The sequence below is a fragment of the Hyperolius riggenbachi genome, chromosome 10 (assembly GCF_040937935.1).
Source record: "Hyperolius riggenbachi isolate aHypRig1 chromosome 10, aHypRig1.pri, whole genome shotgun sequence".
Taxonomy (NCBI): domain Eukaryota; kingdom Metazoa; phylum Chordata; class Amphibia; order Anura; family Hyperoliidae; genus Hyperolius; species Hyperolius riggenbachi.
Genome location: NC_090655.1, coordinates 285,931,161 through 285,956,862, shown reverse-complemented (window position 1 = coordinate 285,956,862; position 25,702 = coordinate 285,931,161). Strand labels below are relative to the sequence as shown.

At 48.6% G+C, this 25,702-nt stretch overlaps 1 protein-coding gene across 1 annotated transcript; it reads right to left on the bottom strand.

Moving 5' to 3' along the window:
* LOC137535549 (zinc finger protein 271-like) lies at positions 1-25,679 on the bottom strand. The gene is made up of 6 exons (XM_068257379.1): positions 25,621-25,679; positions 22,429-22,554; positions 22,220-22,343; positions 19,854-19,951; positions 18,930-19,740; positions 1-2,839 (listed from the first exon to the last, which is right to left on the bottom strand). Exons 2-6 carry the CDS (start codon positions 22,450-22,452, stop codon positions 1,140-1,142), a joined length of 2,757 nt encoding a protein of 918 aa, XP_068113480.1. The 5' UTR covers positions 22,453-22,554; positions 25,621-25,679; the 3' UTR covers positions 1-1,139.
* Positions 25,680-25,702: the final 23 nt, after the last annotated feature.

Genomic DNA, 25,702 nt, shown 5'->3' with positions numbered 1-25,702 from the left:
AGTCACAATCAGATATGTATATTTGCCTTAAAAAATGCGGGGACTGCTTTATTGAAGCAGCACAAGTAATTAATTTTGATTGGTTTATTTCGTTTTTGTGGACTAAGCACAGCTATTACTGTATGTATAAATTATTTATGATGACTATTATCTGAGAAAACATTTTATCATATTTTCTATTTTAATTACATTTTAAATTCATTAGGAGTTGGAGTCGGTGCATTTTTTCCCGACTCCGACTCCAGGCACCCAAAATTGCCCCGACTCCGACTCCACAGCCCTGCGTCCCTCCACCAGGTAGAGAACAGAATGAAGTGTCAATGTGTGAATGGCTCCCCGGGGAGCGATCTCTGGCTCCTCTGTCTTCACCAACAACTTCCAGTGAGGTTTCCCCGGGGACAGGGGCGGGACAAGCCATCCTTCCTGTGTCTGTGCCCCATTCACCAGCCTGGCAGTCTCCCTGAGAGGGAGGGGGCGGGGTGCGAATCATTAACCCCTCATTGGCCTCCTCTCCAGCAGGGAAAACCACCACAAAACTGCAGCTTTGATGATCTGAAGATCTTCCTACCCCTGATCACGATTTTCAGTTTAAAACTCGAAAATCATTCAGCCTTAGATTGCAATATTCACAAATAAAATATTGCCAAACACTAGAGCCCCAAATTTATATGTAACACCCTTTTTTCTAAAATTAACCTCTACACATCCCCCATTTTTTATTTTGTACCTGGTTTCTACTTCCTGTAAAACATCACTTCCTGAAATATAAGCGGCACTTCCTGTAATATAAGCGTCACTTCCTGTTATTTAAGCGGCACTTCCTGGTTCCTTTGGCTTTCTGTCAAAACATCCGTTAAACGCTGAGTAAACTCTCAACAAACGCACAATATATGGTAGCAGAGCGTATAACCAGCCAACGCCACAACCAGGAAAATGCCTGACGTATGCTAGGGACCAACGCTTACAAACGCCTGCAACTGCTGGAGGATCTGAAGGAGTTAAATATAGACAGTTAAAGAGCAGCAGGAGTCCTCGGATTCAGTGTAAATATGCTGCCATATGCGATTTGCAAGAAGTAAAACAAACATTGGAAAAGAACACTTAGGCCAAAACATTTCCTGCGCTCAGTATAGGGCTTCTCACCAGTGTGACATCTCATGTCTCATAAGGCTTCGTTTCTCTCCAAAACATTTCCCACACTCAGCACATGAATAGGGCTTCTCACCAGTGTGAGATCTCACATGTTTGACAAGGTTTCCTTTCTCTCCAAAACATTTCCCACACTCAGCACATGAATAGGGCTTCTCACCAGTGTGAGATCTCTCATGTGATAAAAGTTGTCCATTCCGCCCAAAACTTTTCCCACACAAAGCACAAGAATAGGGCTTCTCACCAGTGTGAGATCTCTTATGTGTGACAAGATATGATTTCCATACAAAACATTTCCCACACTCAGCACATGAATAGGGCTTCTCACCAGTGTGAGATCTCTCATGTATAACAAGATATGATTTCCATACAAAACATTTCCCACACTTAGCACATGAATAGGGCTTCTCACCTGTGTGAGCGCTCTCGTGACTGACAAGTTGTGATTTCTGTCCAAAACATTTCCCACACTCAGCACATGAAAAGGGCTTCTCACCAGTGTGAGTTCTCTCATGCTTGACAAGGTCTGATTTCTGTCCACAACATTTCCCACACTCGGCACATGAATAGGGCTTCTCACCAGTGTGACATCTCTCATGTGTGACAAGGCTTCTTTTATCTCCAAAACATTTCCCACACTCAGCACATGAATAGGGCTTCTCACCAGTGTGAATTCTCTCATGCTTGACAAGGTCTGATTTCTGTCCAAAACATTTCCCACACCCAGCACATGAATAGGGCTTCTCACCAGTGTGAATTCTCTCATGCTTGATAAGGTCTGATTTCTGTCCAAAACATTTCCCACACTCAGAACATGAAAACAGCTTCTCGCCATTGTGAAATCTCTCATGTTTGACAAGGCTATCTTTACGTCCAAAACATTTCCCACACTCTGCACATGAATAGGACTTCTCACCAGTGTGAGATCTCTCATGTTTGACAAGGATTCCTTTACGTCCAAAACATTTCCCACATTCAGCACATGAGTACGGCTTCTCACCAGTGTGAGATCTCTCATGTCTGACAAGGTCGGAGTTCCGTCCAAAGCATTTCCCACATTCAGCACAAGAATAGGGCTTCTCACCAGTGTGAGATCTCTCATGTCTGACAAGATATGATTTCCATACAAAACATTTCCCACACTTAGCACATGAATAGGGCTTCTCACCAGTGTGAATTCTCTCATGACTGACAAGGTGTGATTTCCGTCCAAAATATTTCCCACACTCAGCACATGAATAGGGCTTCTCACCAGTGTGAGATCTCTCATGACTGACAAGTTCTGATTTCTGTCCAAAACATTTCCCACATTCAGCACATGAAAATGGCTTCTCACCAGTGTGAGATCTCTCATGTCTGACAAGGTCGGAGTTCTGTACAAAACGTTTCCCACACTCAGCACATGAATAAGGCTTCTCACCAGTGTGATATCTCTCATGTATGAGAAGCTGTGATTTCCGCACAAAACATTTCCCACACGTGGAACAGGAATAAGACCCTCCAGTAGGGGGAGAGCTCTGCTGGGTATGAGGCCCCTCAGGGTTAGACAGGTGAGGGGAATCTGGGGGAATATTTGGGGTCACCAGGATATCTGCAGGAGAATCTTGTCCAGTAACATCATCATCCGTTGTACAGTCTGTGGATACAGAGAGACGAGTCTCTGAGAGGTTCCTGATGCCGGGACTCTGCGCTGCAAATAGAGAAACATCATCACTTCCTGTTAGAGAATTCAGAGGAGGAGCAATTATCATTAGGGAGGGTCAGTGAGCTGCTGATAATTCCAAGTTGGTGCAAAGATGATGCAGATTGGAAATGGGCCAGATGCAGTATCTGCATAACTCTGCATATAATTATAATGTAATTTGCACCATCTCAGAGTTATGGGTAAGTCACTGACCATCGCTAGTTATCAGCCTGACAGAGAACTGCAGAAGGTTGTGCTCATTACAGGCGGCCAATCACAGGACAATAACTTTGCGTGCACATTTTCTGTATCATGAAATTTGAACAATGAAAATACATTGCCTGAGAAATGTGATTAGCTGCATACAATTTGCATTATATTTGCATACAACTACAGAGTTACCTACATCTCTTTGACTTCTACAGATAAAGCATTGGCCATACATGGAAAGCAGTAAATTGTAGAGCTTGATGAGACAATGGAAGCAATGTGTTACTCCTGTGACAACAGACCTCTATGTACTTATAGCAAGACATCTGTGTTATGTTTGTAGAGCAATGTGGTGTCACTTACACATTCTTATTACCATTGTATCCTCGTGTCACTCATATGCCCCTGGTAATGTCCCTTTATCTCTCTCTGGTCCCCAATTGTGCAAATAAAGATATTGTGACCTTACACAACATTAATTATAGGAGCTGCGAGGTGGAGGAATTATCCCTTTATGTCATGGAGATCCTAAACCACTAATACTGCTGTAGCTGGATATACAGGATCTTCTCAAAAAATTAGCATATTGTGAAAAAGTTCATTATTTTCTGTAATGTACTGATAAACATTAGACTTTCATATATTTTAGATTCAAATACACACAACTGAAATAGTTCAAGCCTTTTATTGTTTTAATATTGATGATTTTGGCATACAGCTCATGAAAACCCCAAATTCCTAGCTCAAAAAATTAGCATATTTTAACCGACCAATAAAAGAAAAAGTGTTTTTAAAACAAAAAAAGTCAACCTTCAAATAATTATGTTCAGTAATGCACTCAATACTTGGTCGGGAATCCTTTTGCAGAAATGACTGCTGCAATGCGGCGTGGCATGGAGGCAATCAGCCTGTGGCACTGCTCAGGTGTTATGGAGGCCCAGGATGCTTCGATAGCGGCCTGAAGCTCATCCAGAGTGTTGGGTCTTGCGTCTCTCAACTTTCTCTTCACAATATCCCACAGATTCTCTATGGGGTTCAGGTCAGGAGAGTTGGCAGGCCAATTGAGCACAGTAATACCATGGTCAGTAAACCATTTACCAGTGGTTTTGGCACTGTGAGCAGGTGCCAGGTCGTGCTGAAAAATGAAATCTTCATCTCCATAAAGCTTTTCAGCAGATGGAGGCATGAACCCACTTTTGAACCAGAAACAGCGGCAGAAGCGCCTGACCTGGGCTACAGAGAAGCAGCACTGGACTGTTGCTCAGTGGTCCAAAGTACTTTTTTCGGATGAAAGCAACTTTTACATGTCATTCGGAAATCAAGGTGCCAGAGTCTGGAGGAAGACTGGGGAGAGGGAAATGCCAAAATGCCTGAAGTCCAGCGTCAAGTACCCACAGTCAGTGATGGTCTGAGGTGCCATGTCAGCTGCTGGTGTTGGTCCACTGTGTTTTATCAAGGGCAGGGTCAATGCAGCTAGCTATCAGGAGATTTTGGAGCACTTCATGCTTCCAGCTGCTGAAAAGCTTTATGGAGATGAAGATTTAATTTTTCAGCATGATCTGGCACCTGCTCACAGTGCCAAAACCACTGGTAAATGGTTTACTGACCATGGTATTACTGTGTTCCATTGGCCTGCCAACTTTCCTGACCTAAACCCCATAGAGAATCTGTGGGATATTGTGAAGAGAAAGTTGAGAGATGCAAGACCCAACACTCTGGATGAGCTTAAGGCCGCTATGGAAGCATCCTGGGCCTCCATAACACCTGAGCAGTGCCACAGGCTGATTGCCTCCATGCCACGCCGCACTGAAGCAGTCATTTCTGCAAAAGGATTCCCGACCAAGTATTGAGTGCATAACTGAACATAATTATTTGAAGGTTGACTTTTTTTTGTTTTAAAAACACTTTTCTTTTATTGGTCGGATGAAATATGCTAATTTTTTGAGATAAGAAATTTGGGTTTTCATGAGCTGTATGCCAAAATCATCAATATGAAAACAATAAAAGGCTTGAACTACTTTAGTTGTGTGTATTTGAATCTAAAATATATGAAAGTCTTATGGTGGCCATACATGGTACAATTTTTTTCATCCAATCTTACCATTTCTATGTAGTACAAGGGTAAATTAAGTGAATATATTGAAAGGATAATTTAGGCAGTTACCTTATATTACATAGAAATGGTAAGATTGGATGAAAAAATTGTACCATGTATGGCCACCATAATGTTTATCAGTACATTACAGAAAATAATGAACTTTATCACAATATGCTAATTTTTTGAGAAGATCCTGTACTGTATATACATATATACTCCTATACATACAGTATAGCCGCATTCCTCCTCCCATCCTTCTGCCTAATAAGAAACCAAGCAGCTGAACCCTGCAGCTCCTATTGGACAGGAGATCAGAGGAGGCGGGGATTGGGTGTGGCTAGAAATCACTGTGCCCCTCTGTAAAACTTGGGAAACCCCTCCAGCTTTTTAACAAACCGGACATGACCCAATTTTTATTTTATTAATTCATTAGTGATGTCCATGTAGTTCCTCTTCCAGCGCCTCTTCTGCCTCTCCTGTGTGTCCCCTTCACTGCCTCCTCTGCCTCTCCTGTGTGTCCCCTTCACTGCCTCCTCTGCCTCTCCTGTGTGTCCCCTCCAGTGCCTCCTCTGCCTCTCCTGTGTGTCCCCTTCACTGCCTCCTCTGCCTCTCCTGTGTGTCCCCTTCAGTGCCTCCTCTGCCTCTCCTGTGTGTCCCCCTCACTGCCTCCTCTGCCTCTCCTGTGTGTCCCCATCAGTGCCTCCTCTGCCTCTCCTGTGTGTCCCCTTCACTGCCTCCTCTGCCTCTCCTGTGTGTCCCCTCCAGCGCCACCTCTGCCTCTCCTGTGTGCCCCCTTCACTGCCTCCTCTGCCTCTCCCGTGTGTCCCCTTCAGTGCCTCCTGTGCCTCTCCTGTGTGTCCCCTTCAGTGCCTCCTCTGCCTCTCCTGTGTGTCCCCTTCACTGCCTCCTCTGCCTCTCCTGTGTGTCCCCCTCACTGCCTCCTCTGCCTCTCCTGTGTGTCCCCCTCACTGCCTCCTCTGCCTCTCCTGTGTGTCCCCTTCACTGCGTCTCCTGTGTGCCCCCTCCAGCGCCTCCTCTGCCTCTCCTGTGTGCCCCCTTCACTGCCTCCTCTGCCTCTCCTGTGTGTCCCCATCAGTGCCTCCTCTGCCTCTCCTGTGTGTCCCCTTCACTGCCTCCTCTGCCTCTCCTGTGTGTCCCCTCCAGCGCCACCTCTGCCTCTCCTGTGTGCCCCCTTCACTGCCTCCTCTGCTTCTCCTGTGTGTCCCCTTCACTGCCTCCTCTCCTGTGTGTCCCCTTCAGTGCCTCCTCTGCCTCTCCTGTGTGTCCCCTTCACTGCCTCCTCTGCCTCTCCTGTGTGTCCCCTCCAGTGCCTCCTCTGCTTCTCCTGTGTCCCCTTTCAGTGCCTCCTCTGCCTCTCCTGTGTGTCCCCTTCACTGCCTCCTCTGCCTCTCCTGTGTATCCCCTCCAGTGCCTCCTCTGCCTCTCCGGTGTGTCCCCTTCACTGCCTCCTCTGCCTCTCCTGTGTCCCCTTCACTGCCTCCTCTGCCTCTCCTGTGTGTCCCCTTCACTGCCTCCTCTGCCTCTCCTGTGTGTCCCCTTCACTGCCTCCTCTGCCTCTCCTGTGTGTCCCCTTCACTGCCTCCTCTGCCTCTCCTGTGTGTCCACTCCAGTGCCTCCTCTGCCTCTCCTGTGTGTCCCCTTCACTGCCTTCTCTGCCTCTCCTGTGTGTCCCCTTCACTGCCTCCCCTGCCTCTCCTGTGTGTCCCCTTCACTGCCTCCTCTGCCTCTCCTGTGTGTCCCCTTCACTGCCTCCTCTGCCTCTCCTGTGTGTCCCCTCCAGCGCCTCCTCTGCCTCTCCTGTGTGTCCCCTTCACTGCCTCCTCTGCCTCTCCTGTGTGTCCCCTTCAGTGCCTCCTCTGCCTCTCCTGTGTGTCCACTACAGTGCCTCCTCTGCCTCTCCTGTGTTGCCCCTTCACTGCCTTCTCTGCCTCTCCTGTGTGTCCCCTTCACTGCCTCCTCTGCCTCTCCTGTGTGTCCCCTTAAGTGCCTCCTGTGTCTCTCCTGTGTGTCCCCTTCACTGCCTCCCCTGCCTCCCCTGTGTGTCCCCTTCACTGCCTCCCCTGCCTCTCCTGTGTGTCCCCTTCACTGCCTCCCCTGCCTCTCCTGTGTGTCCCCTTCACTGCCTCCTCTGCCTCTCCTGTGTGTCCCCTCCAGTGCCTCTTCTGATTCTCCTGTGTCCCCTTTCAGTGCCTCCTCTGCCTCTCCTGTGTGTCCCCTTCACTGCCTCCTCTGCCTCTCCTGTGTGTCCCCTTCACTGCCTCCTCTGCCTCTCCTGTGTGTCCCCTCCAGTGCCTCCTCTGCTTCTCCTGTGTCCCCTTTCAGTGCCTCCTCTGCGTGTCCCCTTCACTTCTTCCTCTGCCTCTCCTGTGTGTCCCCTTCACTGTCTCCTCTGCCTCTCCTGTGTGTCCCCTTCACTGCCTCCTCAGCCTCTCCTGTGTGTCCCCTTCACTGCCTCTCCTGTGTGTCCCCTTCACTGCCTCTCCTGTGTGTCCCCTTCAGTACCTCCTCTGCCTCTCTTGTGTGTCCCCATCACTGCCTCCTCTGCCTCTCCTGTGTGTCCCCTCCAGTGCCTCCTCTGCCTCTCCTGTGTGTCCCCTTCAGTACCTCCTGTGTGAATAGCAGGCATTCTACCCCCTGTAAGTCATCACATCACACAGGTTCTGCCATGAGAAGCTCTCAGGCTCGGTCACATTTGAGCTGGAACATAATTTTGCCTTCCCAAAACAGAAGGTATTTGTGATTATTCAGGTTGGAGTGAGCAAATGAGGTCTCCCACAATGCATCACTGCAGAATATGCAAATCATCCCTTTGCTGTCCCTGAAAGCTAAAACAACCTGACACATCATTGCATTCCAGCGGTTCTGGGGGTGTGTTCAGCTTTCAGGGTCAACATAAGGATGATTAGCATATTCAGCAGTGGTGCATTGTGGGACATTTCAAATGCTCTCTCCAACCTGAATAAGCACAAATACTTTCTGTGTTAAATGAACACTATCAAAGTTTAAGTTTTTTCCAGACGCCCTTCAGGAGTTACAAGAGACTTAGTAATGGCAGATAATGGTAGAAGGAAAAAAGACATCCATCAGCTTATCAGATCCTTCAGAGTGCTAGGATAGTGAAGTTGGTGTCTGGTTCCTCTATTCAGCTTATCAGATCCTGCATAGTGCTAGGACAGTGCAGTGGTGATAGGTTCCTCTATTCAGCTTATCAGATCCTGCATAGTGCCAGGACAGTGCAGTGGTGACAGGTTCCTCTATTCAGCTTATCAGATCTTGCATAGTGCTAGGGCAGTGCAGTGGTGATGGGTTCCTCTATTCAGCTTATCAGATCTTGCATAGTGCTAGGGCAGTGCAGTGGTGTCGGGTTCATCTATTAAGCTTATCAGACCTTGCATAGTGCTAGGGCAGTGCAGTGGTGATGGGTTCCTCTATTCAGCTTATCAGACCTTGCATAGTGCTAGGACAGTGCAGTGGTGATGGGTTCCTCTATTCAGCTTATCAGACCTTGCATAGTGCTAGGGCAGTGCAGTGGTGATGGGTTCCTCTATTCAGCTTATCAGACCTTGCATAGTGCTAGGACAGTGCAGTGGTGACGGGTTCCTCTATTCAGCTTATCAGACCTTGCATAGTGCTAGGACTGTGCAGTGGTGAGGGGTTCCTCTATTCAGCTTATCAGACCTTGCATAGTGCTAGGGCAGTGCAGTGGTGATGGGTTCCTCTATTCAGCTTATCAGACCTTGCATAGTGCTAGGACAGTGCAGTGGTGTCGGGTTCCTCTATTCAGCTTATCAGACCTTGCATAGTGCTAGGACAGTGCAGTGGTGATGGGTTCCTCTATTCAGCTTATCAGACCTTGCATAGTGCTAGGACAGTGCAGTGGTGAGGGGTTCCTCTATTCAGCTTATCAGACCTTGCATAGTGCTAGGGCAGTGCAGTGGTGTCGGGTTCCTCTATTCAGCTTATCAGACCTTGCATAGTGCTAGGGCAGTGCAGTGGTGTCGGGTTCCTCTATTCAGCTTATCAGACCTTGCATAGTGCTAGGACAGTGCAGTGCTGACGGGTTCCTCTATTCAGCTTATCAGACCTTGCATAGTGCTAGGGCAGTGCAGTGGTGATGGGTTCCTCTATTCAGCTTATCAGACCTTGCATAGTGCTAGGACAGTGCAGTGGTGAGGGGTTCCTCTATTCAGCTTATCAGACCTTGCATAGTGCTAGGGCAGTGCAGTGGTGTCGGGTTCCTCTATTCAGCTTATCAGACCTTGCATAGTGCTAGGGCAGTGCAGTGGTGTCGGGTTCCTCTATTCAGCTTATCAGACCTTGCATAGTGCTAGGACAGTGCAGTGCTGACAGGTTCCTCTATTCAGCTTATCAGACCTTGCATAGTGCTAGGGCAGTGCAGTGGTGATGGGTTCCTCTATTCAGCTTATCAGACCTTGCATAGTGCTAGGACAGTGCAGTGCTGACGGGTTCCTCTATTCAGCTTATCAAACCTTGCACAGTGCTGGGACAGTGCAGTGGTGTCGGGTTCCTCTATACAGCTTATCAGACCTTGCCTAGTGCTAGGACAGTGCAGTGGTGTCGGGTTCCTCTATTCAGCTTATCAGACCTTGCATAGTGCTAGGACAGTGCAGTGGTGTTAGGTTCCTCTATTCAGCTTATCAGACCTTGCATAGTGCTAGGACAGTGCAGTGGTGACAAGTTCCTCTATTCAGCTTATCAGACCTTGCATAGTGCTAGGGCAGTGCAGTGGTGATGGGTTCCTCTATTCAGCTTATCAGACCTTGCATAGTGCTAGGACAGTGCAGTGGTGACGGGTTCCTCTATTCAGCTTATCAAACCTTGCACAGTGCTGGGACAGTGCAGTGGTGTCGGGTTCCTCTATACAGCTTATCAGACCTTGCATAGTGCTAGGACAGTGCAGTGGTGACAGGTTCCTCTATACAGCTTATCAGACCTTGCATAGTGCTAGGACAGTGCAGTGGTGAGGGGTTTCTCTATTCAGCTTATCAGACCTTGCATAGTGCTAGGACAGTGCAGTGGTGATGGGTTCCTCTATTCAGCTTATCAGACCTTGCATAGTGCTAGGACAGTGCAGTGGTGACGGGTTCCTCTATTCAGCTTATCAAACCTTGCACAGTGCTGGGACAGTGCAGTGGTGTCGGGTTCCTCTATACAGCTTATCAGACCTTGCATAGTGCTAGGACAGTGCAGTGGTGAGGGGTTCCCTTATTCAGCTTGTCAGACCTTGCATAGTGCTAGGACAATGCAGTGGTGAGGGGTTCCTCTATTCAGCTTATCAGACCTTGCATAGTGCTAGGACAGTGCAGTGGTGACAGGTTCCTCTATACAGCTTATCAGACCTTGCATAGTGCTAGGACAGTGCAGTGGTGAGGGGTTTCTCTATTCAGCTTATCAGACCTTGCATAGTGCTAGGACAGTGCAGTGGTGACGGGTTCCTCTATTCAGCTTATCAGACCTTGCATAGTGCTAGGACAGTGCAGTGGTGATGGGTTCCTCTATTCAGCTTATCAGACCTTGCATAGTGCTAGGACAGTGCAGTGGTGACAGGTTCCTCAATACAGCTTATCAGACCTTGCATAGTGCTAGGACAGTGCAGTGGTGAGGGGTTTCTCTATTCAGCTTATCAGACCTTGCATAGTGCTAGGACAGTGCAGTGGTGACGGGTTCCTCTATTCAGCTTATCAGACCTTGCATAGTGCTAGGACAGTGCAGTGGTGACAGGTTCCTCTATTCAGCTCATCAAACCTTGCACAGTGCTGGGACAGTGCAGTGGTGTCGGGTTCCTCTATTCAGCTTATCAGACCTTGCATAGTGCTAGGACAGTGCAGTGGTGACGGGTTCCTCTATACAGCTTATCAGACCTTGCATAGTGCTAGGACAGTGCAGTGGTGACGGGTTCCTCTATTCAGCTTATCAGACCTTGCATAGTGCTAGGGCAGTGCAGTGGTGATGGGTTCCTCTATTCAGCTTATCAGACCTTGCATAGTGCTAGGGCAGTGCAGTGGTGACGGGTTCCTCTATTCAGCTTATCAGACCTTGCATAGTGCTAGGACAGTGCAGTGGTGACGGGTTCCTCTATTCAGCTTATCAGACCTTGCATAGTGCTAGGGCAGTGCAGTGGTGACGGGTTCCTCTATTCAGCTTATCAGACCTTGCATAGTGCTGGGACAGTGCAGTGGTGTCGGGTTCCTCTATACAGCTTATCAGACCTTGCATAGTGCTAGGACAGTGCAGTAGTGACAGGTTCCTCTATACAGCTTATCAGACCTTGCATAGTGCTAGGACAGTGCAGTGGTGAGGGGTTTCTCTATTCAGCTTATCAGACCTTGCATAGTGCTAGGACAGTGCAGTGGTGACGGGTTCCTCTATTCAGCTTATCAGACCTTGCATAGTGCTAGGACAGTGCAGTGGTGATGGGTTCCTCTATTCAGCTTATCAGACCTTGCATAGTGCTAGGACAGTGCAGTGGTGACAGGTTCCTCTATACAGCTTATCAGACCTTGCATAGTGCTAGGACAGTGCAGTGGTGACGGGTTCCTCTATTCAGCTTATCAAACCTTGCACAGTGCTGGGACAGTGCAGTGGTGTCGGGTTCCTCTATACAGCTTATCAGACCTTGCATAGTGCTAGGACAGTGCAGTGGTGACGGGTTCCTCTATACAGCTTATCAGACCTTGCATAGTGCTAGGACAGTGCAGTGGTGAGGGGTTTCTCTATTCAGCTTATCAGACCTTGCATAGTGCTAGGACAGTGCAGTGGTGAGGGGTTTCTCTATTCAGCTTATCACACCTTGCATAGTGCTAGGACAGTGCAGTGGTGACGGGTTCCTCTATTCAGCTTATCAGACCTTGCATAGTGCTAGGACAGTGCAGTGGTGTCGGGTTCCTCTATACAGCTTATCAGACCTTGCATAGTGCTAGGACAGTGCAGTGGTGATGGGTTCCTCTATTCAGATTATCAGTTCTTGCAGAGTGCTAGGACAGTGCAGTGGTGACGGGTTCCTCTATTCAGCTTATCAGATCTTGCATAGTGCTAGGACAGTGCAGTGGTGTCGGGTTCCTCTATTCAGCTTATCAGACCTTGCATAGTGCTAGGACAGTGCAGTGGTGACGGGTTCCGCTATTCAGCTTATCAGATCTAGCATAGTGCTAGGACAGTGCAGTGGTGTCGGGTTCCTCTATTCAGCTTATGAGACCACTGCACTGTCCTAGCAATATGCAAGGTCTGATAAGCTGAATTTTCTTTTATTACCACTATCTGCCATTACTAAGTCCATTTTAACTCCTAAAGGGCTTCAGAAAAAAACGTAAACTTTGATAGTATTCCTTTAAGAAGCAACGTTTTTGTCTTGCATAGCATTCTAGTAAGAGGGCTTTTTGGTCCTTTGTAGCCCCTTACACACTCCTGGGAGTTCTGGTTCCCCATGAGCTTGCTGGGCAATGTGTAAATGTGAGCTGGAGTAACAGGAGGACAGCGGATGTGATGTAACATGTGCTGTGACTTCCTGTCCTTGTCATGGCTATCCATGCCACGTGTGATTTCTGACACTGCGATGGACACAGCATACATCTCCACACTACTGATGGACGAACATCGCGCATTAATGTTCACGGACTATTCATAGACTCTTATGCAAATGTTTCCAACAGAACGTTCAATCAGCAGCACAGCTCTCCCTACACTGACTGAAGACACACAGCTACACAGCACTGAATAACACAGAACACTGTCAGCAAGCTATCTCTCTGTCCCTCAATCAGCAGCACAGCTCTCCCTACACTGACTGAAGGCACACAGCTACATGGCACTGAATAACAGAGAACACTGCCAGCAAGCTATCTCTCTGTCCCTCAATCAGCAGCACAGCTCTCCTTACACTGACAGAAGGCAAACAGCTACACAGCACTGAATAACACAGAACAATGTCAGCAAGCTCTCTCTCTGTCCCTCAGTCAGCAGCACAGCTCTCCCTACACTGACTGAAGGCACACAGCTACACAGCACTGAATAACACAGAACACTGTCAGCAAGGTATCTCTCTGTCCCTCAATCAGCAGCACAGCTCTCCTTACACTGACTCCAGGCACACAGCTACACAGCACTGAACAACAGAGAACACTGTCAGCAAGCTATCTCTCTGTCCCTCAATCTACAGCCCAGCTCTCCCTACACTGACTAAAGGCACACAGCTACACAGCACTAAATAACAGAGAACACTGTCAGCAACCTATCTCTCTGTCCCCCAATCAGCAGCACAGCTCTCCCTACACTGACTCCAGGCACACAGCTACACAGCACTGAATAACAGAGAACACTGTCAGCAAGCTATCTCTCTGTCCCTTAATCAGCAGCACAGCTCTCCCTACACTGACTCTAGGCACACAGCTACACAGCACTGAATAACACAGAACAATGTCAGCAAGCTATCTCTCTGTCCCTCAATCAGCAGCACAGCTCTCCCTACTCTGACTGAAGGCACACAGCTACACAGCACTGAATAACACAGAACACTGTCAGCAAGCTATATCTCTGTCCCTCAATCAGCAACACAGCTCTCCCTACACTGACTGAAGGCACACAGCTACACAGCACTGAATAACACAGAACACTGTCAGCAAGCTATCTCTCTATCCCTCAATCAGCAGCACAGCTCTCCCTACACTGACTGAAGGCACACAGCTACACAGCACTGAATAACACAGAACACTGTCAGCAAGCCATCTCTCTGTCCCTCAATCTGTAGCACAGATCTCCCTACACTGACTGAAGGCACACAGCACTGAATAACACAGAACACTGTCAGCAAGCTAGCTCTCTGTCCCTCAATCAGCAGCACAGCTCCCCCTACACTGACTCCAGGCACACAGCTACACAGTACTGAATAACAAAGGAACACTGTCAGCAAGCTATCTCTCTGTCCCCCAATCAGCAGCACAGCCCCCCCCTGCACTGGCTGAAGGAACACAGCTACACAGCACTGAATAACACAGAACACTGTCAGCAAGCTATCTCTCTGTCCCTCAATTTGCAGCACAGCTCTCCCTACACTAACCGCAGGCACACAGCTACACAGCACTGAATAACACAGAACACTGTCAGCAAGCTATCTCTCTGTCCCTCAATCAGCAGCACAGCTCTCCCTACACTGACTGAAGGCACACAGCTACACAGCACTGAATAACACAGAACACTGTCAGCAAGCTATCTCCCTGTCCCTCAATCAGCAGCAACGCTCTCCCTACACTAACTGAAGGCACACAGCTACACAGCACTGAATAACACAGAACACTGTCAGCAAGCTATCTCTCTGTCCCTCAATCAGCAGCACAGCTCCACCTACACTGACTCTAGTCTGACTGTAACATGACTGCTAGATTTGTTTGTTTTACAGGCATGTGTGGCCCATATGGTAAAAATGCTTAATTGGCTGTCCTGACTTGATGCAGGAAAAAAAGTGAAGCAGGCACCACCAGGGGAGGGATCTGTGTGAGAGTAGGGCTCAGTTTAGCCATAGTAAATATTACAGTACAGGAAATACTACAGATATTTTACTATAAAAATCCAGTAGTAGAATATTGCTAATTTTAGCGATATTCTACAAGCAGCAATCCCCTGCGCCTTTTTTCCAGGTGTCTTTTTCATGTATACATTTACGCTTTTACCAGACTAGAGGTTGAAGGGTCAAAATATGGCACTATGTTAAAGTATGGGGCGAACGTGAACTTAGCATAAGGTTTGCGGTAAATACCAACGGCTAATGTTTGCTGTGAGCTGTCCACTGATGTGAACTGCAGGATATCACTAGTCAGAATTTGCTTAGCACAGGATCCAATGACATGTCCATTTGCTGGTTGCAGGCTTAGTGAGAACAGAGCCTTATACACCCAGGAGATGGGAGGAGTCAGGCAGTGGGCGGGCACTAAAGCAAGCCTGACATACTGAGGTGATGGGAGGAGTCAGGCAGTAGGTGCAGGGAACTAAAGCAAGCCTGACATACCGAGGTGATGGGAGGAGTCAGGCAGTGGGTGCAGGGCACTAAAGCAAGCCTGACATACTGAGGTGATGGGAGGAGTCAGGCAGTGGGTGCAGGGTACTAAAGCAAGCCTGTCATACTGAGGTGATGGGAGGAGTCAGGCAGTGGGTGCAGGGAACTAAAGCAAGCCTGACTTACTAAGGTGATGGGAGGAGTCAGGCAGTGGGTGCAGGGAACTAAAGGAAGCCTGACATACCAAGGTGATGGGAGGAGTCAGGCAGTGGGAGCAGGGCACTAAAGCAAGCAAGCATGACATACTGAGGTGATGGGAGGAGTCAGGCAGTGGGTGCAGGGTAGTAAAGCAAGCCTGACATACTGAGGTGATGGGAGGAGTCAGGCAGTGGGTGCAGGGTAGTAAAGCAAGCCTGACATACTGAGGTGATGGGAGGAGTCAGGCAGTGGGTGCAGGGTAGTAAAGCAAGCCTGACATACTGAGGTGATGGGAGGAGTCAGGCAGTGGGTGCAGGGTAGTAAAGCATGCCTGTCATACTGAGGTGATGGGAGGAGTCAGGCAGTGAGTGCAGGGTAGTAAAGCATGCCTGTCATACTGAGGTGATGGGAGGAGTCAGGCAGTGAGTGCAGGGTAGTAAAGCAAGCCTGGCATACAGAGGTGATGGGAGGAGTCAGGCAGTGGGTGAAGGGCACTAAAGAAAGCCTGACATACTGAGGTGATGGGAGGAGTCAGGCAGTGGGTGCAGGGCACTAAAGCAAGCCTGACATACTGAGGTGATAGGAGGAGTCAGGCAGTGGGTGCAGGGTAGTAAAGCAAGCCTGACATACTGAGGTGATGGGAGGAGTCAGGCAGTGGGTGCAGGGTAGTAAAGCAAGCCTGACATACTAAGGTGATGGGAGGAGTCAGGCAGTGGGTGCAGGGTAGTAAAGCAAGCCTGACATACTGAGGTGATGGGAGGAGTCAGGCAGTGGGTGCAGGGTAGTAAAGCAAGCCTGACATACCAAGGTGATGGGAGGAGTCAGGCAGTGGGTGAAGGGCACTAAAGAAAGCCTGACATACTGAGGTGATGGGAGGAGTCAGGCAGTGGGTGCCGGGTAGTAAAGCAAGCCTGACATACCGAGGTGATGGGAGGAGTCAGGCAGTGAGTGCAGGGCACTAAAGCATGCCTGACATACTGAGGTGATGGGAGGAGTCAGGCAGTGGGTGCAGGGCACTAAAGCAAGCCTGACATACTGAGGTGATGGGAGGAGTCAGGCAGTGGGTGCAGGGTAGTAAAGCAAGCCTGACATACTGAGGTGATGGGAGGAGTCAGGCACTGTGTGCAGGGTAGTAAAGCAAGCCTGACATACTAAGGTGATGGGAGGAGTCAGGCAGTGGGTGCAGGGTAGTAAAGCAAGCCTGACATACTGAGGTGATGGGAGGAGTCAGGCAGTGGGTGCAGGGTAGTAAAGCAAGCCTGACATACTGAGGTGATGGGAGGAGTCAGGCACTGGGTGCAGGGTAGTAAAGCAAGCCTGACATACTGAGGTGATGGGAGGAGTCAGGCAGTGGGTGCAGGGTAGTAAAGCAAGCCTGACATACTGAGGTGATGGGAGGAGTCAGGCAGTGGGTGCAGGGTAGTAAAGCAAGCCTGACATACTGAGGTGATGGGAGGAGTCAGGCAGTGGGTGCAGGGCACTGAAGCAAGCCTGACATACTGAGGTGATGGGAGGAGTCAGGCAGTGGGTGCAGGGCACTGAAGCAAGCCTGACATGCTGAGGTGATGGGAGGAGTCAGGCAGTGGGTGCAGGGTAGTAAAGAAAGCCTGTCATACTGAGGTGATGGGAGGAGTCAGGCAGTGGGTGCAGGGTAGTAAAGCAAGCCTGACATACTGAGGTGATGGGAGGAGTCAGGCAGTGGGTGCAGGGTAGTAAAGCAAGCCTGATATACCGAGGTGATGGGAGGAGTCAGGCAGTGGGTGCAGGGTAGTAAAGCAAGCCTAACATGCTGAGGTAATGGGAGGAGTCAGGCAGTGAGTACAGGGCAGTAAAGCAAGCCTGACATACTGAGGTGATGGGAGGAGTCAGGCAGTGGGTGCAGGGTAGTAAAGCAAGCCTGACATACTGAGGTGATGGGAGGAGTCAGGCAGTGGGTGCAGGGCACTGAAGCAAGCCTGACATGCTGAGGTGATGGGAGGAGTCAGGCAGTGGGTGCAGGGCACTGAAGCAAGCCTGACATGCTGAGGTGATGGGAGGAGTCAGGCAGTGGGTGCAGGGCAGTAAAGCAAGCCTGACATACTGAGGTGATGGGAGGAGTCAGGCAGTGGGTGCAGGGCAGTAAAGCAAGCCTGACATACTGAGGTGATGGGAGGAGTCAGGCAGTGGGTGCAGGGTAGTAAAGCAAGCCTGACATACTGAGGTGATGGGAGGAGTCAGGCAGTGGATGCAGGGTAGTAAAGCAAGCCTGATATACCGAGGTGATGGGAGGAGTCAGGCAGTGGGTGCAGGGTAGTAAAGCAAGCCTGACATACTGAGGTGATGGGAGGAGTCAGGCAGTGGGTGCAGGGTAGTAAAGCAAGCCTGACATACTGAGGTTATGGGAGGAGTCAGGCAGTGGGAGCAGGGTAGTAAAGCAAGCCTGACATACTGAGGTGATGGGAGGAGTCAGGCAGTGGGAGCAGGGTAGTAAAGCAAGCCTGACATACTGAGGTGATGGGGAGGAGTCTGGCAGTGGGTGCAGGGTAGTAAAGCAAGCCTGATATACAGAGGTGATGGGAGGAGTCAGGCAGTGGGGGCAGGGTAGTAAAGCAAGCCTGACATACTGAGGTGATGGGAGGAGTCAGGCAGTGGGAGCAGGGTAGTAAAGCAAGCCTGACATACTGAGGTGATGGGGAGGAGTCTGGCAGTGGGTGCAGGGTAGTAAAGCAAGCCTGATATACAGAGGTGATGGGAGGAGTCAGGCAGTGGGGGCAGGGTAGTAAAGCAAGCCTGACATACTGAGGTGATGGGAGGAGTCAGGCAGTGGGTGCAGGGCAGTAAAGCAAGCCTGTCATACCGAGGTGATGGGAGGAGTCAGGCAGTGGGGGCAGGGTAGTAAAGCAAGCCTGACCTACTGAGGTGATGGGAGGAGTCAGGCAGTGGGTGCAGGGTAGTAAAGCAAGCCTGACATACCAAGGTGATGGGAGGAGTCAGGCAGTGGGCGGGCACTAAAGCAAGCCTGTCAGCCATTTCACACTGGTGGCCGCTTCTTCCGAGGCTGCATTGCTTTATAGCCATACCTGTGGGTGTGTAAACCCAGCGCTGCATACTCACCTACAGATGATGTCACCATACTCCGCCTCTGGGTGTAAGGCTGTGTGCCTCAGCTGTGTCAGACACAGGAAGAGCTGAGACGCAGGCAATTCCCCATAGATCTAAGCAACCAGGGATCACACTAAGGTGGCTGAACAATGACATGAGGGCATCAGCGCTGGAACTAAATTAGCAGAAATGTAACACTATTAGGTAATCAGTGCTGTTGACACCAGCAAGCGGCCCCTGCTAAAGTGTCAGAGGAAAGGAGGGCAGCCCAGTGTGAGAGAATAAAGAGACCTTTCCCTCCCCAGGGTGTCTGTACTGCTATTGTTAGTAAGCGGTCACCCAATACTGTCATGAATGATAGTTATAGATGGCAAAATCTAACATGAGCACATAGCATAACCCCTAATATGGCCCGTCTGTGAGCAGTGACATCACAGCAATACAGATACACATTTATTCTATACACACTGCTGATTACTCACCTGTTCTGCCCTCTGTAACACTGTCCTCCTCTTTACTTGTCCTCATCATGTCACCCTCCTCCCTAGACTGCTGATCACTCCTCACATATGTCTCTTCTTCCTCTTTACTTGTCCTCATCATGTCACCCTCCTCCCTAGACTGCTGATCACTCCTCACATATGTCTCTTCTTCTTCCTCTTTACTTGTCCTCATCAGGTCACCCTCCTCCATAGACTGCTGATCACTCCTCACATACGTCTCTTCTTCTTCCTCTTTACTTGTCCTCATCATGTCACCCTCCTCCATAGACTGCTGATCACTCCTCACATACGTCTCTTCTTCTTCCTCTTTACATGTCCTCATCAGGTCACCCTCCTCCACAGACTGCTGATCACTTCTCACATACGTCTCTTCTTCTTCCTCTTTACTTGTCCTCATCATGTCACCCTCCTCTATAGACTGCTGATCACTCCTCACATACGTCTCTTCTTCTTCCTCTTTACTTGTCCTCATCATGTCACCCTCCTCTATAGACTGCTGATCACTCCTCACATACGTCTCCTCTTCTTCCTCTTTACATGTCCTCATCATGTCACCCTCCTCCATAGACTGCTGATCACTCCTCACATACGTCTCTTCTTCTTCCTCTTTACTTATCCTCATCATGTCACCCTCCTCCACACACTGCTGATCACTCCTCACATACATCTCTTCTTCCTCTTTACTTGTCCTCATCCTGTCACCCTCCTCCATAGACTGCTGATCACTCCTCACATGTGTCTCTTCTTCTTCCTCTTTCACCACATCATTTCCTTGTATAAGTTCTCCATCCTAAGTGCACAAAGTGAGAGATAATGTACAATGTAAAACACAGATAACAGCATACTCAGGAGAAAAGAATGTATCATGGTTTGGAGTCTCTGGTGACCCTCAGCCCCACCTACCTGATAATGCCGGGGGATGGTGGGATCTTCCTGTAGACACTGCAGGGAATAAAGAGGACCTGTACATCTCTCTGGTGGGTTTCTATTACTGGATACATCTGTAGGAAACACACACACTGACTGAATACATTGTCTCTATGTTTATCAGATGATGGGGGATCTAGGTGGACAATCCTGGGAATAAAGAGGACCTGTACATCTCTCTGGTGGGTTTCTGTTACTGGATACATCTGTAGGAAACACACACTGACTGAATACATTGTCTCTATGTGATTATCAGATGATGGGGGATCTAGGTGGACAATCCTGGGAATAAAGAGGACCTGTACATCTCTCTGGTGGATTTCTGTTACTGGATACATCTGTAGGAAACACACACACTGACTGAATACATTGTCTCTATGTGTTTATCAGCTGATGGGGGATCTAGGTGGGCAATCCTGGGAATAAAGAGGACCTGTACATCTCTCTGGTGGGTTTCTGTTACTGTATACATCTGTAAGAAACACACACACAGACTGAATACATTGTCTCTATGTGATTATCAGATGATGAGGGATCTAGGTGGACAATCCTGGGAATAAAGAGGACCTGTACATCTCTCTGGTGGGTTTCTGTTACTGGATACATCTGTAGGAAACACACACACTGACTGAATACATTGTCTCTATGTGATTATCAGATGATGGGGGATCTAGGTGGACAATCCTGGGAATAAAGAGGACCTGTACATCTCTCTGGTGGATTTCTGTTACTGGATACATCTGTAGGAAACACACACACTGACTGAATACATGGGGCTCGATTCACAAAGCGGTGATAACCCAGTTAAAGACTTTAGGCGTGATAACCATTTTTATCATGCCTAAACTCAGTTTAGGCATGATAAGTTTAGGCATGATAAGTTTAGGCATGCTAAGTTTAGATAAGTTTAGATCGCATGCAAAGTCCCGCACGCAAAGCAGCGCCATTAAATTCTATGCAAAGTGCACCAGACTTTGCTAGCGCAAAACTTTTGATCAGCTGTGCACTGCGGTGCTAACCCAGTTGGTGCTTAAACTTATCACGCCTAAAAACTTATCACACCTAAACTTATCACACCTAAACTTATCACACCTAAACTTATCATGCCTAAACAGAGTTTAGGCATGATAAAGGGCTTTTCACCACGGTGCTAACTGTTAGCACCGCTTTGTGAATCAGGCCCATTGTCTCTATGTGATTATCAGATGATGGGGGATCTAGGTGGGCAATCCTGGGAATAAAGAGGACCTGTACATTTCTCTGGTTGGTTTCTGTTACTGGATACATCTGTAGGAAACACACACACTGACTGAATACATTGTCTCTATGTGATTATCAGATGATGAGGGATCTAGGTGGACAATCCTGGGAATAAAGAGGACCTGTACATCTCTCTGGTGGGTTTCTGTTACTGGATACATCTGTAGGAAACACACACACTGACTGAATACATTGTCTCTATGTGATTATCAGATGATGGGGGATCTAGGTGGACCATCCTGGGAATAAAGAGGACCTGTACATCTCTCTGGTGGGTTCCTGTTACTGGATACATCTGTAGCAGACACACACTGACTGAATACATTGTCTCTATGTGATTATCAGATGATGGGGGATCTAGGTGGACCATCCTGGGAATAAAGAGGACCTGTACATCTCTCTGGTGGGTTTCTGTTACTGGATACATCTGTAGGAAACACACACACTGACTGAATACATTGTCTCTATGTGATTATCAGATGATGAGGGATCTAGGTGGACAATCCTGGGAATAAAGAGGACCTGTACATCTCTCTGGTGGGTTTCTGTTACTGGATACATCTGTAGGAAACACACACACTGACTGAATACATTGTCTCTATGTGATTATCAGATGATGGGGGATCTAGGTGGACAATGCTGGGAATAAAGAGGACCTGTACATCTCTCTGGTGGGTTTCTGTTACTGGATACATCTGTAGGAAACACACACACTGACTGAATACATTGTCTCTATGTGATTATCAGATGATGGGGGATCTAGGTGGACAATGCTGGGAATAAAGAGGACCTGTACATCTCTCTGGTGGGTTTCTGTTACTGGATACATCTGTAGGAAACACACACACTGACTGAATACATTGTCTCTATGTGATTATCAGATGATGAGGGATCTAGGTGGACAATCCTGGGAATAAAGAGGACCTGTACATCTCTCTGGTGGGTTTCTGTTACTGGATACATCTGTAGGAAACACACACACTGACTGAATACATTGTCTCTATGTGTATATTAGATGATGGGAGGGGGGGGGGGGGTTTGGTCTGCACTCTTCTTTACAAAACATGAAAGTCTCCTCTTACCGGTTGATGTGAAGGGAGGCATATTCTCCATCATGGTGTCCTTGTAGAGGTCCTGGTGTCCTTCTATATACTGACACCCCTCCATGGAGGAACAGACAGCAACATCCTGACACCCTTCAGGAACCTGACACATACAATGATACAGTCACCACCCAGACACACCCCTTGCTGTTTCTGCATAATATCCCATAATTCCCAGCACCGCTCACCTCTCCTATCAGCAGCTCCATCATCTTCCTGGTGACTTCCAGAATCTTCTCCTTATTGTGTCTCCCAGAGTGAGGTGGGGGCACTGTGATGGTCACATGATCACCAGACTTCACTGGAGGAAAACTCTGTATAGAAAGACCAACAATAATGTCACATGATCTCCCAGAATCCTCCTCACCTCCCCAGTCAGCTGTGTAAGGGCCGGGAAAAGGTTACCCAGCACTAGAGGTGGAGAGTTCAAAGTGCCCCCCTCCGGTTGTGTAGCCCCCCCTCCCCCCAGTGTAGGTAGCAGATGGAGCCCCAGTATTACAGGAAAACTCATTTATAACAATATTTAATTTGAACCTGTGAGGGATGTTCATAAATGATTTCTCCTTTGTGGGTGGGGAGTGGCAGCATTACAGTTACTTAGATAAAGACAGCAGCGCTAAACCTGCACATTAATCAAAAAATCCAATTTAGTGGCCATGCTGTGGGTTTTCAGCAGTACCGATATATAAGGCAGCATGGTGGCGTAGTGGTTAGCTGTCTCGCCTTGCATCACTGGGTCCCCAATCACAGCCAAGGCACTATCTGCATGGAGTTTGTATGTGTTCCCCATGTCTGTGTGGGTTTCCTCCGTGCACTCCGGTTTCCTTCCACATGCCAAAAACAACAAGTTACCTGTCTCCCCCCTAAATTGCCCCCAGACTATGATACATACATAGACTACAGACATATGTCTCTGGTAGGGATTAGATAGTGAGCACCTCTGAGGGACAAGACAATATACTCTGTACAGCGCTGCGGAAGATGTCGGCGCTATATAAATACTAAATAAAATTATAAGACAGCTCAAATGTAGTGGTGGGTTTAGTAAATGCAGCACCGTTCAATATCCGTCCTGTGTACCTGCAATAAACAGGCTCAAGATAGCGCATTTACATGGAACTTAATTGCCACCACCAACCACCGTGTCTTTCAATATTGCAAAACCTTGCTGAGCTCTGTGATTGTGAGCAAACCTTGCACCCCCCTTATACACAATGCTCAGCAGATATACAGCCAGTCAGGTGTTACAGCATCTACTTGTACCCAAACTGGACTGCAGGCTGGTGAAGATCACCTCAGAAAAGCAGAGACACACTCAGAAGCATCCAGAGTTTAACAGCATGTAAAAGTATGTGTGGTCATCAGGCCTGGTCTCCTGCAGTATGTGGTCATCAGGCCTGGTCTCCTGCAGTATGTGTGGTCATCAGGCCTGGTCTCCTGCAGTATGTGTGGCCATCAGGCCTGGTCTCCTGCAGTATGTGTGGCCATCAGGCCTGGTCTGATGCAGCGTCATACATTACCGTGCAGTATGTGAGGTCATCAGGCCTGGTCTCCTACAGTATGTGTTGTCATCAGGTCTGGTCTCCTACAGCGTCATACATTACACTGCAGTATATGTGGTCATCAGGCCTGGTCTCCTGCAGCATCATACGTTACCCTGCAGTATATGTGGTCATCAGGTCTGGTCTCCTGCAGCGTCATGCATTAACCTGCAGTATGTATGGTCATCAGGCCTGGTCTCCTGCAGCGTCATACATTACCTTGCAGTGTATGTGGTCATCAGGCCTGGTCTCCTGCAGCATCATACATTACCCTGCAGTATGGGTGGTCATCAGGACTGGTCTCCTGCAGCGTCATACATTACCCTGCAGTGTGTGTGGACATCAGGCCTGGTCTTCTGCAGCATCATACATTACCCTGCAGTATGTGTGGTCATCAGGCCTGGTCTCTGCAGCATCATACATTACCGTGCAGTATGTGTGGTCATCAGGCCTGGTCTCCTGCAGCGTCGAACATTACCCTGCAGTATGTGTAGTCATCAGGCCTGGTCTCCTGCAGCGTCATACATTACCCTGCAGTATGTGTGGTCATCAGGCCTGGTCTCCTGCAGCGTCGAACATTACCCTGCAGTATGTGTGGTATGTGTGTGTCATCAGGCCTGGTCTCCTGCAGCATCATGCATTACCCTGCAGTATGTGTGGTCATTAGGCCTGGTCTACTGCAGCATCATACATTACCCTGCAGTATGTGTAAAGCATGATGCTGCAGGAGACCAGGCCCAATATATAACAAGTATGTCCACCCCGACCTCTGCTCTGCCCAATATATAATAACTTCAGAAGAAAAGCAGGTCCAGCACCAGTCGTCAATGCTTCAGTGAAATTTTTTTTAGGTACAGTAAGGTTACATGAGAGTACAAAAGGACGGCCTGACAGGCGTTTTGCAGGTCCCCCTGCTTCATCAGAGGGCCTCTGACGAAGCAGGGGGACCTGCGAAACGGCTGTCAGGCCGTCCTTTTGCCTTTCTTCTGAAGTTATTATTGTGATACCCTCACCAAGTAGAGAGAATAGTCGGCTCGGTAACTTTATTCCAAGTGCCTTTCCAGGACACATTGAGTGCCAGCCATCCTTTTTCCCTTTGAATTTGATCTGCCCAATATATAACTAGTATCTCCTCCCCGACCTCTACTCTGCCCAATATATAAAAAGTATGTCCACCCCGACCTCTGCTCTGCCCAATATATAAAAAGTATGTCCACCCCGACCTCTGCTCTGCCCAATATATAACAAGTATGTCCACCCCGACCTCTGCTCTGCCCAATATATAACAAGTATGTCCCCACCCCGACCACTGCTCTGCCCAATATATAACAAGCATGTCCACCCCGACCTCTGCTCTGCCCAATATATAACAAGCACGCCCACCCCGACCTCTGCTCTGCCCAATATATAACAAGTATGTCCACCCCGACCTCTGCTCTGCCCAATATATAACAAGTATGTCCACCCCGACCTCTGCTCTGCCCAATATATAACAAGTATGTCCACCCCTTCCTCTGCTCTGCCCAATATATAACAAGTATGTCCACCCCGACCTCTGCTCTGCCCAATATATAACAAGTATGTCCACCCCTTCCTCTGCTCTGCCCAATATATAACAAGTATGACCACCCCGACCTCTGCTCTGCCCAATATATAACAAGTATGACCACCCCGACCTCTGCTCTGCCCAATATATAACAAGCATGTCCACCCCGACCTCTGCTCTGCCCAATATATAACAAGCATGTCCACCCCGACCTCTGCTCTGCCCAATATATAACAAGCACGCCCACCCCGACCTCTGCTCTGCCCAATATAGAACAATAATCATACAATTACCTCTTACAGCCGAGTGTCTCAAACTCCTACAATTCCTCTTGGTGTTACATCACATCCTCTCTGTGGTTTCATTACTTCCTTT

Excerpts from the sequence above, each read along its gene's own strand:
- LOC137535549 (XM_068257379.1), bottom strand. The coding sequence starts at position 22,452 with ATGATGGAGCTGCTGATAGGAGAG. Across the intron at positions 19,741-19,853 it reads CCATCCCCCGGCATTATCAG|GATGGAGAACTTATACAAGG; the intron begins GTAGGTGGGGCT and ends TTGTGCACTTAG. Across the intron at positions 2,840-18,929 it reads TGTTACAGAGGGCAGAACAG|CGCAGAGTCCCGGCATCAGG; the intron begins GTGAGTAATCAG and ends CTCTATTTGCAG.